This window comes from Hyperolius riggenbachi, chromosome 3 (assembly GCF_040937935.1).
Source record: "Hyperolius riggenbachi isolate aHypRig1 chromosome 3, aHypRig1.pri, whole genome shotgun sequence".
NCBI classification, from domain to species: domain Eukaryota; kingdom Metazoa; phylum Chordata; class Amphibia; order Anura; family Hyperoliidae; genus Hyperolius; species Hyperolius riggenbachi.
The window spans coordinates 321,317,154-321,335,496 of NC_090648.1; the positions used below are offsets into that span (position 1 = coordinate 321,317,154).

An 18,343-nucleotide genomic window follows, 5' to 3' on the forward strand; every position below is an offset into this window, starting at 1 on the left:
GCATTTTTCCATAGTTGCTTGTATTACACAGGACGACTTTTCCCCAAAGTCGGCAGCTGAATGGAGCTGCCGACTTTAGGGAAAAGTCGTCCTGTGTAATACAAGCAACTATGGAAAAATGCATATCATTTTGAAGCGCTCTTTCTCTTCTTTCCAACGACACATAAACCGCCACCCTACGCCTTTTAGTTTTCGTTATTTTCGCAATCTAAATCGCGTTTGCCGCGATTTCGATCGCGAAAATAGCGAAAACTAAAAGGTGTAGGGCGGCGGTTTACATATTGTTGGAAAGAGGAGAAAGAGAGCTTCAAAATGGTATGCATCTTTCCATAGTTACTGCACTGCTCGGAGTTCCTTTGTGTTATAGCTCTGGAGAAAACTATTGTTGTTTCTCTACCATATTTTGTTTGGGGAAAGGACTGGCCCATTGTCCCCTGGCAGCTGCCTGTTGAGCTTATTTTCCTTTCTGTTTACAATCACCACATTGAGAAAGCACAACTTTTGGGTCACACACGACCTTTGTTAAGTGCATTGTAGCCCTAACCTAACCTTCACCCATGTTAAAGTGAACCTCCGGACTAAAAATCTACTCAGCATAACTGAAAAGGCTTGGTGTTTCTTTAACAGTTTCACAGCATCAGAACTTTGTTTTTCTTACCAAAGCATCATTTTTAGCTAAGCTCCGCCCATCAAAGAGACCTGCCCGGGCGGTTTTTCCCTGATGCTGTGCAAAGCATGATGGGATTTCCTATGTTGTTATTCACGTTGCCTAGCAACTGGAAGGGGTGATCAGCACACAGGACAGTTGGAACTGTGCCTCATGCTCCTTCTTTCAACCAAAAAGATGTCTGCCCTTATGAAATCAAACATTTGCCTGATCTTTTAAAGCAGGGTGGGTAAGAGATTATATTATCTATCTATTTTAATTAACATAACTAATGTAACTTAATATCAGTATGTTTGTTTAGGCTGGAGTTCCTCTTTAAGTCTAATCTTAAAACGGAAAATGCTCAAAGGAAGAGTGGGGTTGCCGGAAATGCGTAAGCGTGGTGATGTCGCATGTGATTAGCTGAGAGGGACTGCTGTTTGGTGATTCCATCTCCCGCCAGGCACGGGTCACGATCTGGGCACTGCTTCAATTGCTTCTACACCTTGACATTCTTGTGTTTTATTTTTTATCCTTGCAGCATAAAACAATACATTTACCATCATAGATCTTGTGCCCTGTGCCATGCTGCATATTCTTGGATCGCACTGCTCCGCACCGCAGAATTAACATGCAATGGAAACTGCTTTATTGACGTGCACTGGTTTTAGTTCGGGCACAGGTTTTAGTTCCAATCGTAATGTGTAATGGTAATAGGTAATGGTAACCATATACCCTGAACTAGTATGCAGCAGATCAGGTGTTTCTGATATTATTGTCAGATCTGTCAAGATTGGTTGCATCATGCTGGTGTGATTTAGACACTACTGCAGCCAAATAGACCAGCAGGGCTGCCAGGCAACTGGTATTGTTTAAAAGGAAATTAACATGGCAGCCTCCATATTTTACTCACTTCAGTTGTCTGTTAAGAAGATATTATTGTAGAAATATAAAATAATATACAGGTATCAAAACTCAAATTTTTTTTGCATGTTTTCGTAAAAACACAAGTACAAATTTCTCTTCCTCTTCTTGTGGAAGGAAAAAAACCCCACACATTTTTGAGTTATTTGCATAGTGTATGTATTGTTTATATACAGCTGAAAAAAATAACACTGAGGGCTGGTGCACACCGAGCGGCTTTTTGGGCGTTTTCAGATCCGCTTGCGGCTGCGGATCTGCTTGGTCAATGTATCTCAATGGGGTGGTGCACACCAGAGCGGCAGGCGTTTTACAGAAACGAAAAATGCCTGGGTGAGGCATTTTTTGGATTTCGGATGCGTTTCTGCCTCCAATGTTAAGTATAGGAAAAACGCAAAACGCCTGTAAAACCGCTTGATCAAGCGGATTTTGATGCGGATGCGGATGCGTTTTTTTCAAGAATGCGCACTTCCAGGTCAAAGTGTGCTTCCTGTGTGGCAGATTTGCATGAGGGATTTTAGACTGCGCAGGAGGAAGATGGCAGCAAAGTGGTTTACCACAGAAAACCTGATAATTAAGATTGAAAACAGCCCAGAACTTTATGACAAGTCTTTGCCTGGATATAAAGATCACCAAAGGGCTCATGAAATCTGGAGCAACATTGCAAAAGATTTTCTTGGAGAAAAATGGAATACTTTGAGCCAAAAGGGCAAGGATTCTAAGAGTAAGTATATGTGTACAGAATTGTTGTATTTTATTGATTTCATGCAGCACTTTGCAGACAATATATCATCACCCCTCCACTAAATGAGTAATTAAACAATTAGAAATGTCATTATCACAGGTCTCTGGCAAAGCTGTTCTCTCTATAGCCATCTCTCCTTATAAACAGCAGGTACATGTGTGTGTATGTACTCACATGTATTATTAGGGCGCTATTTGCCACTTTAGAGTGTCATGAATGATATAGACATACAACACGGTTTCAAGAATGTTTATTTGCACAATAATACTGATCTCGTCATGTAAGTAAATAGCAGCCTGCAGGTTTTTTAGTTCTTACAGTTATGGCACAAAATAATCAGCTAATTTGTCTCTGTTGCGAATGGCAGAAATGGGACCACGTAAAGTAGCTGGTGGTAAAGTGACAAGAGCACTGTTTGAAAGATCCCCCTCTTCCTCCTCTATGGTCATGCTATCTAGTGTTCTCACATAATTATGCAAAATACATGTTGCCTTCACCACTATTATAGCATACTTTGGTTGCATTTTTATAGCAGTGTGATAAATGCGCCATTTGTTTGCCAGAATTCCAAATGCACATTCTACTACTTGTCTGGCTTTGGTCAGGCGGTTATTAAAGACTACTTTCTTATGAGTCATATCTCTCTGTGCATACGGTCTCATAACATGCTCAGACAGTGCAAAGGCCTCATCAGCCACAAACACACAGGGGTAAGGTGGTTCTACAGTGTCAGGCCAGGGGCGTGGTGGTGGTAAAGTCATCTGGCCTGTGCGAAGCTTCACGCCAAATCGACTATGCTGGAAGACTGAGGAATCATGGGAACTTCCGTAAGCCCCAACATCCACATAGATAAATTTCAAATTAGGATCCACAACAGCCATGAGCACTAGTGAAAAGAATTTTTTATAATTGTAATAGAGACTGCCAGTGAATGCAGGCATAACCAGTCTGACATGTTTCCCATCCACTGCTCCAAGGCAGTTAGGGAAATCATGTTTCTCCCAAAAAAGCTGCATGTTAGCCTCCCACATAGGTACGTCAGGAGTTGGCATAAATTCCGGTTGAAGTACTTTCCAGATCAATTTGCAGGTGTCCAAAACTAAGTATCGGATTGTACTTCTTCCCATGAGGAATTGGTAGTGAAGTGCTGCATATGAATGCCCTGTTGCCAGAAATCTGCAAAAGAAAAGAAATAACATGTATGTTTATTTTTATTCCTAGTTGCCCTCCTGCGGACAAGATGGAAGTCGGTCAGAGACAGTTACAAAAAGGAGATTGAAAAGCAATACCATGAATCCAAAAGTGGGTCTGGAAGTTCGCAGCGAACAAAATATAAATATTGTGGCATATTAGAATTTCTAAGAAAACATCATGAACCGGCTGAGTAAGTATGGCGTAAATGTTAACCTATTGCAATGTTTGTCAACTTCGCCAATAGAACAGTGAAGGAAGGAGTAGGCCCACAATGCAATTCAGTAGTGTGGAACGAATAATCTGCCATCACTCTACCAAATATATTGGGGGACGTAGCTTAATGTAAGGATGGCATAGGTCCAGTTTAAAATGATTACATGACAGGAATGTGGACTGTTCGTTACCCAACATAACAGTTGCCTGACAGTGCTGGTTATATGTTTGGCTGCAGTAGTGTCTGCATCACACATCTGTAACACACATCTACCAAAATCAGTGCTAGTTTACTCAGGCCAGTTTTGCTCTATGCTTGCTCAGGGGCTGTGCCTAAAAGCTATGTACACAAATAATGGGAAAAATAGACAGGCTACTGCTATTGTTTTGCAATGAAAGATGCATCGCATTGTGCCCATATATTTGCTGTGACATCCATGGTCACTATTCCATGAACTAAAGTTGTGCTTTCCCCTTTCCAAAGGACTGAAGATAGCCTACCACCAGATCCTGAGGAGGACGATGTAGAGGTGCCACCTACCACCACCAGTGATGTGGAAGTTGAAGAAGACACTACACAGGATGTTGACACTGCTACAGTGGAAGACAGTGACTCTACTACCCCAGATCACACACCACACAGCCCAGCGAGTAGTCGGACACGCACAACTGTCAGGTCTAGTAGAGGTGTGAGGGTAGCTACACAAGGCAGGAGAATAGGAAGAGGTATGAGCAGGGCTGAATACGACCAGAAGCTGATTAGTTCAATAGAAAAGGCTGTTGATCATATGGAGAAGCGAGAGGATGAAATGAAACAACTTAAAGAGCCATGCACACAGTATCTTTTAAGTTTGGTGCCACTATTACAAAAAGTGCCTCCTGATAAGCAATGGGCAGCCAGACATGCCATCTCTGAGACCCTGGGGAGATTCTTACTACCTGAGACCCGTGCAGATGACAATGTGCACAACTACTTGCAGCAACCACACCTGCCTGCTTCCAGCCAACAATATAATGCACACCCACAACTCTCTTACCATATGCAACGCATTTATGACCCACCCCACTACCCACCAATGCATATGCATAACATGCCATATGGTCAACAGCCTCATTACTCTATGCCTCCACCTCAGCGCCCTGATCAAGGTATGCGATTTCAAACATCATCTATGCACAGTGACTCTACAGTGTACACTGATTTAACATCGCACAGCCAGCCTCATACAAATGCTGAATCAGGTACACATGCTTACAATCAGGGCCCTGGTAGTATGTGTGATTTGCTATCACAACATGACTAGTTTTTTGTAGTTTTACATTTTATTTTATTGTTCAATGCTCAGATTTGGATCTTAGTTTACATTACCTCAATGTTATGAGGAGTCGCTCAGTTGGTGTGATTGCTAGGCGAAAGTTAGTGTCTTGTCGGCGAAGGGCATCCTTCAGTTTGGCTAAAAGGCCATCAAAACTAGGAAAAAAGAGCATGCTTATCTTTAGATCTACTGTTGTTTGTTGCAGAAACATTTTTCATTTGTGACATATTACTTTTGCTGCTGAAAGCAAAGTATGGACAACACATGTCCAAAATATTCTTTGCACAGAAGAACAAAACATTAAAACGAAAGATTTTGTTCAAACATTGCTTCATTACTGTGTCCCATATGCTGATTGTTGCCATATACTTAATGAAGTATGCACCAGGAGTATGTAAGGTCATAATATACTCCAAATGTTTTGGGTAAACTATGGATATATAATATAGTAGTTACTCCTATAGAAAAATTAGATGGAGGCCTTAGGCATTGAATACATAACACACCAGGATCAAGTATCACAGTTATTTGGTTAGCTTATGTATACAGCGGATTGATTATTGTGTTGTTTTTCTGTTTACAGTCAAACACAGTTAACTAAGGGCCAAAAAGTGCTTACAATTTCATTCCTCCCCAAAATACTTAGCCCCATGATAAAAATAAGTGACAAGTATTCTTACCTGGACACAGACATGCGGGTGTAGCCAAAAAACTTTTCTGGATGGTGCCTCAAATCTCTATATAGGGTCCTAAATTGACCCTTCCGGCGCCGCTCTTGTAGCATGGGATGCACCCAGTATCTCCTTGTCCTTGGCCTACGTCTCATATATGCTGCTACACAGAGCAATAACAGCACATCAGGAAACATTTTCAAAAAAAAGTCACTCTTCTCTCCAAACCACAGTGTCACCTCTCCTGAACTAACCCACAATGTTGTTAAGGACCCCACCCTTTTTATATTGGGTTTTTTACTTCAATTGCTCAATGTGCTTCACATGTGTCATCAATATATCGCACTTTAACCCTTTGTTTAAGGTCTTTCTACCTCTTTTCCTGAAAAACGCAAAACGCTTCCAAAAACGCTTGCAAAAACGCACGCAAAAAACGCAAAACGCCCCCAAAACGCCCCAAAACCGCGCTATCAAAATGACAATAAGCGGTTCAAAAAACGCTAGCGTTTTGCGGATCTGCTTGCGGTTTTTGGTGTGCACCAGCCCTAAGTGACACGTGTCAGTAGAGCGGTATATAATTTTACTGCTTGCTTGATTTAGCAACAGTAAAAGAACAGGGTACATTTTACCCCAAATAATTTGATACTACCGTTGACAAGCCCACTTGAGAAATTTACTGGATATATCTCGCTGTCAGCAGCTGTTATAGCAACAATCTTTTACAAATACAACCACCTGTGTGTTATTTCATACCATCAAACATTATTTCTTCAAGTTAATGATCTCCCCAGATATCTTTGTCTGAGGCTCTTTTCACAGCGCAAATAACATACATGGAACAGAAAAACATAAGAAAAATACTATTTGACTTTTTTTTTTTTTATAAACTAGGGTTTATTTTGGAAATACATCATCGTGCCAATCATGTTTAACTTTACAAGTTTATTAAATTGGACCTAGCAAGAAAGTTATCCTGATATATGATTTATGTCTATTTACTGTTACATTATTGCATATTCACAACACAGCGGTAAAACTGCCATGCAAAGAGACTGCAATTTTAACAGAGATCCTGACAGGTTTGTATTGTGCATACTGCAATTTGTGTGACCTGCGTTACCTAGATAAGGTGTACATTGCCAGGGTACTGCGCGCTACACAAATGGCATAGCAATAGTTACCCTGGCAACGGGTGCATTACCTAGGTTACATTGGTCATGCTAACTGCAGAATATAATATGTACCTGTCAAAAAAAGGTTATATTGCTGTGCACTCCCTGAGGTATAGTGAATATGCCCCATTATGACCACTGATTATGTACCTTTCCATCTCAGGTACAAGTGATGCAGTTAGTGGAGACCATCATAGATAAAGGAAAGGGCTATGGGGAAATTACAAGAAATATTTTCACTTCCACCCGATTATAACCTGAAAGCCAAATTTCCAGGCATGTTGAGACTTATCACCTTCCCTTGCTGTTGATAGATCAGCAAATCACTGAAAAGCGATTGTAGTGTGAAACATCTCTACCAAAGGATTGTGTGCTACAGTTGCTGGTTATGAATAACAATGAATTCAAGCAATTGTCACCAGATACAAAGGTAGATTAGTTGTTTTGTCTTTCATTTTCTGCTGGGCAAGTTTCTAATGAGACAATTGATTATGTTAATGCATCTCCACAGAATTCTTTCATGACTGGGAAGTATTGTCCAGCTTTTATTTTTATTTCCCATTTCCTGTCCCTGGGACTGCCATGGTTCATATTAAGACTACTAGGTTCTGTAAACCCAGATACAGGAATACCCAAGCAACTCATGGTGACACAGAACCACAAGGAACGTGTAAAGGAATAAAAGAAACCAAAAAGCCCTCTATTAAAAAGCAATGCTTAAAGCAGATCCGAGATGAAACACTAACTATAACAAGTAACTTGTCTATAGATCTTATCTAAAGTTTAGATAGTTTACACAGCATATCTAGCTGCAAAAGTTTAAAAAGTGTATGATTATTTATTCCTGTGATACAATGGGGGCAGCCATGTTCTTTTTGTCATATTGTCACAGGCTAAAGCTAAGTACTCACGGGGGGACAATTGTAGCTGTCGCTAGCACACGGGAGCGTGTGCGCGACAGTTCGGCGACAGCTCGTCGCCAAGTCCCTCTGCATCGACACGGCAGCAGAGGGATTAGCGATGCGGCAGAAGCTGTCGCCGAGGTTCCTCCCCCCCGCCGGAAGCTCCGTGTGCTGTGTGTGGGTAGCTGTCGCTAGCCCGCATACACATGTGGGACTAGCGACAGTTCCGGCGAGGTTGCGGCGACGGCTGTAGCCGGCGATTGAACATGTCAATCGCCTGGCGACAGCTCCGACGGGCGACGGTTCGGGGCGCGCGCGTCATACACACGGGCAAACTGTCGCCACAACATGCGCATGCCACGCGGTTGCGGCGACGGCCGTCCCCCGTGAGTATAGACCTTAAGAGCTGGAGATGGTATCAGATTTCTTGTGTGTAAATTCAGTCCCCTCTCCTCCTCCCTCCTCCCCTCTGCCTTTGAAATCAATGGCTAGTAACACCTCCCCCTCCTCCTGCCCAGACTGAACTCCTGTAAGCCCTTGCTATTGTCTGAAAGTGCCTTGGCACTCTGAGGGCTGTGGGCGTGGCTTTTTTAGTTTATAGGGAATTAAACAATTAAAACAAAAACAAAAAAGTATTTGGCTTGAGGAATGCCCTATAAACTATAGGAAAGGGACATAATTATGCAATGAGTAAAAGTTCATCTCGGATCCACTTTAAAGGAGTTATCAGCAAAAATCAAAAAAATGAGCTTTACTCACCTTGGGATTTTTTCCAGCCCCTTGCAGCAGAACTGTGCAGTACCATGCGCGGAGACCAGGACGGCGGCGCAGAGCGGAGTGGTCGGCGTGGGACAGTCGGCTGCGAGGGGCTGGAGAAATCCCAGGTGAGTAAAGCTCATTTTTTAGATTTTGGCTAACTCCTTTAATCACTTTGCATCCAGACCTTGTTTTCCACTTATGGACCAGAACAGATTTGACAGTTTAGCTATGTCCCTATTTAATCAGCAATAACTTTGTCCCTACTTATGACGCCTAAATGAAATATATTTTTTTTTTTCAAGACAAACTAGACTTTCATTGTATGCCATTTTTTTCCCTCAAACAATTTTGCTTTCTACGCATTGTAATGGGAAAAAGAGGAAAAAATGAAAAAAACACATTATTTCTCAGTTTTACTAATTACAGTTTAAAAACAAAAAACGCTACTGTAGATAAAAACCACAAATTTGGTCTGGCTATTTCTACCATTTATTACAAAACTTACATTATGTTCCTGTCACAATTTATGTATTTTAAATGGAAAAAATCGATCTTATTGGCTCAGGGTACATATATTCCCTTTCACCAATTAGTGCTGCATCAGATAGTGCTAGAGGTGTGCACAGGAGCAAACTCAATCAAGCACAACTGTGCTTCATTTGCAAGACATAAATCTACATCCTCGTGGCTTAGATGAAGTCACAGAGGACGTAGATATACTGTAGTGGTGGATAAAGTGGTTGATGTAACTGCTTTTAATGTAACAGAACATATTTGGGATAATTCAACTTTATGTGAGCACCTGTGGTTTCCCATAATAATTCGTGCCCCTGGAAGCAAAGTTGCACATCCATAACCGCTGGTGTAAAATTAGCCTGCCGCTGGTCTTGGTCTACAGCCTTGCTTCGGGGGGCATAAAGAGATGATTTGCATACGCAGGAGTGATGCATCATGGGAAACCAGAGGTGCTCGCTTAAAGAGTACCTAAATTATAAATTACAGTTTGCTTTAAACCTAATAAGTTGCCAAGATATGAAACTCACACATAATAAAGTGTGATTTTCTCACCCCTAGGGTCCGTATTCGACATATGGTCTTGAAATCGGGCCATGGGCCCTTTTTTCTTTCCAAACCATAGGTGCAAAGGATGCTGTGGGATTTATGTCATAACTTCATCCCTCATGTCCATGCGATTTAATCTGGGCACAGTTTTCTGAAATAAGAATTATAGCAGACAGATGTGATAAGATAGGTTGCTGCAGTTTTCCTGTGTCTTCTCTCTCCTACACACTGTGAAAAGAGAAGTAATTTGATCCAGGCACGGAGACAGCAGGGAAGGGAGGGAAGGGGAGGGCACCAGGCTGAATAGGTGGACACAATGCTTTCAGCTTCAGGAGGAATAAGGAAGAGCTACTTACAGATATAAATGTGAGTCTGTTCTATCCAATATGATGTACCAGATGTAAACTTTATATGTTCATCTAACTGTACACAATGCATAGACTACAGATATGTATTGCCATTCAGACCTTTTTGTGGCTGGAGGTGGTCTTTAAAGCTGAATTATCCCAAATACCTTCTGTAAAACTTTGGATACAGGAAGTGATGTAATATACCCACAACAAGCACAGCAATAAAAATCCAAGAGAGGTTTTAGCCCCTTTCCACACTAGTGGAAACCAAATACGGTAGATTTTTCTTCCACAATTTGGGTTTTAAACAGACCTGCTTTGAAGTATGTGACCACAAAGTCATGTGATGGTAGCATGTAAAAAGGCTAATGGGAGCATATAACTGAAATCTAAATGTAGGTTACGTGTAAATTATAAATTGTGTGCAGTGTACTTTTCATTGCCTTGAAAAATGTTTACTGTTAAGTTTTTTTTTACTGTGACTTCATATTAAAATTTTAATAATATAAATGAATGCAAGTGAAGGCCTTTCCAAGGCTTTTTTCTGAATACTAGTTTAAATTTAAAAGGCTATTTCACCACATGACAAGACTCTGGCATAGCCTGTGAGAGTTAGTTTGCATGCTTCACCATGCATAAATAATACTGGCCTTTAGTTATGCTTTGAGCCAGTGTAGTCTTATGCTAAAATATAGAACAGAATCGCAAAAATAATTCATAAGCAGGCTTTGAAATTCTGCTGGTATTACCTATATTGTTCTGTGCTGCGGTAAACTGATGTTTCATGTAATTTAATTGTGCCATTACTCAGAGATTTCAAGTCTAGCTTAGACCTTTACTACAGAAGGCAATATTGATACCATGATATAAACCAGGTATTGCAGCACTAACCCTACAGCTTTCTGAATTGTCCCCGATGATTGATGTTTAGGCCTTGAAAAGGAGTGAGGTATGCTTACACCGGTTACATCTTGAGGCCCATAGACATTGAAACATAGGTTGTCTGAAACAATCACTTATCCCATCTGCATACTTTCTCCACTGTTTTCAACTGACTAAAGAGCTGTAATTCCTGTCACCACTTTCTTCTACCAGTGACAGGTTATCTTAGTTTATTGTGTTAGAATGAGAAGGGCCGAAAATGAATAAATAGGCCCTACATGGGATTGTGACAACTATTAAGGTGTAGTGTATTAGTTAATTCTTGTCACAGCTGACATACATTGCTGTCAATCTGTGAGGTAGCTAAATAGCTGATTGGTCAAGGTGTCCAGCTCAGGTTGTAGGGCAGAAAAAAGTAGCTCAGGTAGGGATTGGTTGAAAAGGTGTTGAAAGTAATCTGCCAAGGGTTGCTGGGGTCAAAACAGTGTTGCAGCAGCCAATTAGGTGAAAGTAAGGTGTATATAATGGGGTTCCGTCGGCTATCAAATTGCCTTTAGTCCAGAGTGGTCTGGGCGAGCTCATGAGCTTGTAGTACGCTTGTAATGCTGGGAATACACGGTTCGTTTTTGCCTTCGTTTAAACCTTCGTTTCGATTGTGCCTTTTGTCCTTTTCGATCCCGAAATAATCGGTCATACGGTTAATATCACCACCCACGGTTTCGTTTTTTTTTTCGATTCTGATGGTTTCGTTTTTCCAATGATCGAAGGCTGCAAAGAAACGAAACGAAAATCCCTTTTTACAGGGACGGACTAGCATAAACGAATATATAATCGATCTGAACAGCCATCAAGCCTACCAATGGCTCGATTAGATGGATAAAGAGAGATAATATCAAACATGTTCGACCACTAGTCGTTCGTTTTTGGGGTCTATTAATCGAAACTATAATGAGATTATGACTATTTTCACATACGTTTTCAACACTCGATTCGTTTACCGAACGAATCGAAGGTTTAAACGAAGGCAAAAACGAACCGTGTATTCCCAGCATAATACAGAGCTCCCTGCCGCAATGGACATACTAAGGTTGTTGGCTGCAAGAGCCAAAGAGCCGGGAGGGAGAGAGACCCTAGAGAGATGCCTGCATCTGGTGAAAGAACAGCGGAGAGAGCGGTGTTCGAGGGGCGGAGTGAAGACCCATGTCCTACCAGGGAGATGGGAGCTGTCGCTGTCATGGCAGGCCCCGCCCACTTCCCGGAGCCCAATCAAGATGTCGCTGATGAAGAGTACTCTGGCGGCAGTGATGACGACGGAGCGGGCGTGTCGGAGAGGACCCCCCGGCACCTGGCGGCCAGTCCTTCGCGACTCCTGGCGGTGGGAGTGAGCACACGCATGCCGGCGTGGTGGAGCTGGGGTTACCGGGGCAACCTGGGATGCTCGCTCCGCCCACGGCCGGCGGTGCAGCGCGGCTTCATGCCGGGGGCGCATCAGGAACCAGGATCCCTGTCGTGAGCCAGCAGCCACCAGCACCTCATTCGGAAGCTGGTATGTATGATGATCCGGTTGCTAATTTGATGAATGCTTTATTATATGCCTTACAGGGTAAAACTGATTTTTCTGCTGACAGTGTTTGGGTGGGTAGGGGATCTGGGGTGGATCAGGCTACTTTGGTCAGGACAGCAACAAAAGGGGTTCAAAGGGTAGCAAATGCCCCCCCCTCCCCCCTCGCAGCACCCTTAGCATGCCAGCAATTGGCAATTCCTGTGCCCAAACCTGGTGTTGCTGAAACTGCATACAAAGGGCACCTGTCTTGTGAGCTGTCCCCTTTAGGCTTCCACTTAGCTCCTAGTGTAAAAGAAAAAATTTGGAGAGGAGATTATATACATCTATTGTCTCTTTTGCCTCACTCCAAAGAATTTTTGAAGCCAGATAAAATGGATGAGAAAGTGGATGATGATAGTAGTCGCCCTGTTCCCTGATCTTTCAACAACTGGTTACAGGCTTTCTGCATATATGCCTCTGTTATTGGAGAGAGTCATCCTGAGAAATGTCCTCATATATTCCGCTATTTAGATTCCATATTAGAAGCTTACAAATACTTTGGAGGATTAGCCTGGTTCAATTATGATGAGGCATTTAGGCAGAAAATTGCAGTATATCCTGACATAAAATGGGGTACAAAGGATGTGGAGTTATGGTTAAATCTGATGATGCCTCAAAGAGTCTCAACTTTTAAACATACTAGTCAACCGGTATTAGCTAATAGCTATAAAAAAAGGAGTGTGTTACGCTTTCAATGATGGGCAGTGCAAATGGCCAGGCACTTGTAAGTATCGCCATGAGTGTGGGTCCTGTGCCAGTGCTCACTAGTGATGGGCGAACAGTGTTCGCCACTGTTCGGGTTCGCCCGGATTTTGGCCTGTTCGGGTTCGGTTCGGCACCCCCCGAACACCTCATGGTGTTCGGGAGGGTGCTCGGGCACGCTGCCCGAACCCGATCAGACCTTCTGTGTTCGGCCGAACACAGCCATGTCCGGCCGAACAAAGCCCACTATAGAGTCCCAGCATAAAGGGAGAGCATGCCCCGAGCGCGGGGGGGGGGGGGGGGAGGGGGTCGGAAATGCCCTCCACCCCTCTCCTCTAAGCTCTCCCTTCTGCTGGACCCTATAAAATTAAATAGAAGTCCCCCAAAGTACCTGTTGCAGGCTGGCAGGAAGAGGACAGGAAGCGGGCAGCCGGCGATCACAGGCGCAAGTACCATCTGGTACTTCCGCCCTCTCTCTGACGCACTTCCTGTTTACATTTGTAAGTCGCGTCAAGAGAGAACAGAAGTACCGTGATGACGCGTACGAGGGTACGTGTCATCATGTAGATGACGCGTACCCTCGTACGCGTCATCGCGGTACTTCTGCTCTCTCTTGACGTGACTTACAAATATAAACAGGAAGTGCATCAGAGAGAGGGCGGAAGTACCAGATGGTACTAGTGCCTGTGATCGCCGGCTGCCCGCTTCCTGTCCTCTTCCTGCCAGCCTGCTACAGGTACTTTGGGGGACTTCTATTTAATTTTATAGGGTCCAGCAGAAGGGAGAGCTTAGCGAGGAGGGGTGGGGGGCATTTCCGACCCCCCCTGCACTCGGGGCATGCTCTCCCTTTATGCTGGGACCCTATAGGGGCCCCAAAGGGACATGTTCGGGTTGGGTTCGGGGTTCGGCCCGAACATGCCGAATATCGGGGGCATGTTCGGCCGAACCCCCCCGAACCCGAACATCTGGATGTTCACGCATCGCTAGTGCTCACCCAGTTTCCAAATGTTTAAAAAAAAAAGCAGCTGCTGTGCAACTTTCAAATCCCAAGGAGTTTTTTCTCAAAGGTGGCCACTCCAGTGAGACTGGAAAGCATGTTACCTTGGTTTAAAATGTATCCAGTGTGGACGAATTTCAAGAAAGGGGTCCTATTAGAAGTTGGAGTATTTTATGAGTGGTCTGAACCGTATTGGTGGATCACAATTACTGAATTTTATGTTTTATGCTTGATCAAAAAAGTTTTATCTTTAAATAAAGTTATTATTTGGACCTCTTTAAGTTTAAGTAAACCTATAAAGATGGCCACGGCCGTTATAAAGCCAACCTGGAGGGTCTTATGTATTTTATTTTGCTATTTATAACGTTAATGTCATATTTACATGTTGTCTATATTCCCATGGAAGTGGGTGGCCTAGTTATAAGAGTGTGAAAATATTTCGGTAGCTGACATTTTAGCGCTCCATTTTAAAGTTTGTATAGTTACATTTATTTCATATGGAACTGTAACGCTCGGTGAAGCACAGAGAGGTCTGATTACCGGTGATCTGCAGTATCACGGGAAATACAGACGTATACCAGATTATATGTGATCTGCAGTATCACCGATAATCCAATATACTAGCTAACCTCTGGTCACCAGGGTAGAGTGTTGTGATTGGTGCAACAGTAATACAGAGGACAAGCCTCAGTGCAGCAAGGAGAACTGCACAGATTCCTCCCGCAGGTCTGAGCTCTCCAAGACGGGAGGAGTCAGACTGACAGTGGGAAGGAAAGTCCGAAAGTGGCACTCAGGCGGGAGTGTCACTAACAGGACGGGGAACCGCCTCCAATCGTGAGGTCGGTTCTCGAGGTCGGACAAGCCAGGTCGTATACACACGGACAGATAAAGTACAAAATCAGTAGGCAAAGGCGGAGTCAAGGTACAGGCAGGGTTCAGTAACGAGGTATCAGAGATATCGGGGTACAAAATCAGGAGGCAGAAGCAGAGTCAAGGAGCGAGCCGGGGTCGGCAACAGAGTATCAGATATAACGAGGTACAAGGTCAGAGTTCAGGAGGATAGTCAAGGCAGGCAAGAGTCATAACAAATAATCACAATCAAACTAGTACTTTAAGCTATCAACAGAATCTAACTTAGTGTAGGATTACAGCTCCAGCTGGTCCCGGCACACTAACGGATCTGACTAACGGATCTGGGTGCTCCCACGTATGTGAACGCAACGCCAGACAAAGAGCAAGTGAAGACCCGGCAGTATATATACACACCTGCCTCTCCAGCACCTCCCAAGTGCTGGACCAATGGGAAGCAGAGTTCGGGTCAGCTGACCAGCCTGGTCAGCTGACTCCCTTAGTACTGTCATAAATTTCCCCTGAGTGCGCGCGCGCGCGCGCGTCACTCTGAACACTGAGGGACTATGAGTCCCAGCAGCCCCGCTCTGCGGTGTCTCCGCAGCGGGGACCTGTGTACCAGCCGCCGCGTCCAACACGGCGGCTTCAGTGCCTCTCGCCCGCCTCTCCACGGGGACAGCCGCCTCGCGCTGGGAGGAGGCGGCTGCCTCCCCGTGTGTGCGGCTACTGAATGCGGGAAGAGCCGCCGACCGCTGGCTCATGGCGGCGGCTCTTCCCCGCCTTCTTACAGTACCCCCCCTCCGAGGAGTGGACTCCGGACAACTCCCTCCAGGCTTCTCTGGATGCACAGTATGAAACTCCCTCACTAACTCGTCCGCATGCATGCAGTTCCCAGGTACCCATTGCCTCTCCTCAATGCCGTATCCCTTCCAATGTACGAGATACTGCACTGAATTCTGTACAGTACGTGAATCTATGATTTTCTCTACCTCATACTCGGGTTGGGCATCGACCAAAACAGGAGGAGGAGGAGTGGGACCCATCTGGACTGCGGGTTTGAGAAGTGACACGTGGAAAGATCTCACTCCCCGCATGCTGGTGGGAAGATCAACGGTATATGTGACATCGTTGATCTTCCTAGTCACTGGGAATGGACCCACGAACCTGGGACCAAGTTTGTCAGAAGGCTGCTTTAGTGACAGGTGACGGGTAGACACCCAAACCAAATCTCCTGGTTGGAATCTCCATTCCAAGGAGCGTCTCTTGTCAGCCTGACCCTTCTGACTCTGAAATGCTTTTATGAGATTATTCTTGATGGTCCACCACATGTCTTTAAATGACCTTTGCCAAGCCTCCAAGGCTGGGAACGGAGTGGACGCAACTGGCAGTGGAGAGAATTTCGGCAGTTTCCCTGTCACAATCTGAAATGGACAGAACCCTGAGGAAGAGCTCTTTAGGTTGTTGTGGGCAAATTCTGCATAAGGTAAATATTTGACCCAATCATTCTGCGCCTCGGCAACGTAACATCTCAAAAACTGCTCCAATGATTGGTTGACCCTCTCCGTCTGGCCATTTGTCTGTGGGTGGTAACCCGAAGAAAATGACAATTTCATGCCCATCTGGTGACAAAATGCCCTCCAAAATTTCGAAACAAACTGGACTCCCCGATCGGATACAATGTCTTCTGGAATGCCATGTAGTCTAAAGACATGGTTGACAAACAAATCGGCCAGTTCTTGGGCCGAGGGGAGTCCTTTCAGGGGCACGAAGTGGGCCATTTTACTAAAACGGTCGACCACCACCCAGATGACTGACATGCCCTCAGATCTCGGAAGCTCTCCCACGAAATCCATGGACAGGTGGGTCCATGGCTCACTCGGGGTGGGCAAAGGCTGCAATGTACCTACAGATGCCAGGCGGGAGGGCTTGCTTTTTGCGCACACTGTACATTCCCTAACGAACTCCTTGCAATCAGCGGCTAACGAAGGCCACCATGCACATCTGGCCACGAGATCTTGCGTTCTAGACGCTCCAGGATGTCCCGCATTTTTGTGAGAGTGGACCATCTCCAAGATCTGGAGACGGAACGGTAACGGGACGAATAACACCCCATCAGGTTTTCCTTCCGGGATATCCTGCTGGAAGGGACTCAACGTCTCTTTCCAGTCCACCCAAGTCTCGGTAGCGGCCAACACCACTCTTCGTGGGACAATGGTCTCGGGGACAGCGGGCTGTGCTGTCTCCGGTTCGAAACACCTAGAGAGTGCGTCTGCCTTGGTATTCTTACTACCTGGCGTATATGTGATCAAAAATGAAAACCTCGAGAAAAATAGCGACCATCGAGCCTGCCTTGGGCTTAACCTTTTAGCCCCCTCGATGTATTCCAGGTTCTTGTTGTCGGTATAAACCGTGATGGTGTGCTCAGCTCCCTCTAGCCAATGACGCCACTCCTCGAAGGCCAATTTGATGGCTAGGAGCTCCCTATTGCCTATATCGTAGTTTCTTTCTGCTGGAGAGAATCTCCGGGAAAAATAGGCACATGGGTGTAATCTACCCTGGAGACCGGAACGCTGGGACAGCACAGCTCCCACCCCGACCTCCGAGGCGTCTACCTCAACAATAAACGGAAAGGAAGTGTCCACATGTCTGAGTATAGGTGCTGAGCAGAACAACCCTTTTAACTTGGAAAATGCCTGTAAGGCCTCAGGAGGCCAATGAGTGGTGTTTGCCCCTTTTTTAGTAAGGCTAGTGAGAGGGGCGACCACCGTGGAGTACCCCTTTATAAACCTTCTATAATAGTTCGCAAACCCCAAGAACCGTTGTAGCGATTTTAACCCCACCGGCTGCGGCCACTCCAGGACCGCGGAGACTTTGGCAGGGTCCATAGACAGACCTGAGGTGGAGATTATATACCCCAGAAAGGCAACCGACGTGACCTCAAAAATACATTTCTCGAGTTTGGCGTATAACAAATTCTGCCTCAGTTTGTCTAATACAATCCTGACATGGGTTCTGTGTTCCGAGAGGTTGTTAGAGAAAATGAGAATGTCGTCCAAATAGACCAGAACGAACTTCCCTAACACCTCTCGAAAAACCTCATTGATTAGTTCCTGGAAGACGGCCGGGGCATTACATAACCCGAAGGGCATCACCCTGTACTCGTAATGCCCATCAGGGGTATTGAAGGCCGTCTTCCATTCGTCGCCCCTTCTTATACGCACCAAATTGTATGCCCCCCGTAAATCCAGTTTTGAAAATATCCTAGCCTCTGTGACCTGTGTGAACAAATCGTCTATGAGTGGCAGCGGGTAGCGATTCTTCACTGTGATTTTATTGAGGCCACGGTAATCGATGCAAGG

At 44.7% G+C, this 18,343-nt stretch overlaps 2 protein-coding genes across 2 annotated transcripts; one reads left to right on the top strand and one right to left on the bottom strand.

The window, feature by feature from the left end:
- Positions 1 to 1,945: 1,945 nt before the first annotated feature.
- On the top strand, positions 1,946 to 6,258 carry LOC137563829 (uncharacterized). Its single transcript, XM_068276811.1, has 3 exons — positions 1,946 to 2,291; positions 3,534 to 3,696; positions 4,204 to 6,258. Exons 1-3 carry the CDS (start codon positions 2,000 to 2,002, stop codon positions 5,021 to 5,023), a joined length of 1,275 nt encoding a protein of 424 aa, XP_068132912.1. The 5' UTR covers positions 1,946 to 1,999; the 3' UTR covers positions 5,024 to 6,258.
- Positions 2,547 to 5,908, bottom strand: LOC137563830 (uncharacterized). Its single transcript, XM_068276812.1, has 3 exons — positions 5,716 to 5,908; positions 5,089 to 5,190; positions 2,547 to 3,488 (listed from the first exon to the last, which is right to left on the bottom strand). The coding sequence occupies exons 1-3, from the start codon at positions 5,901 to 5,903 to the stop codon at positions 2,633 to 2,635; spliced, it is 1,146 nt and encodes a 381-aa protein (XP_068132913.1). The 5' UTR covers positions 5,904 to 5,908; the 3' UTR covers positions 2,547 to 2,632.
- Positions 6,259 to 18,343: the final 12,085 nt, after the last annotated feature.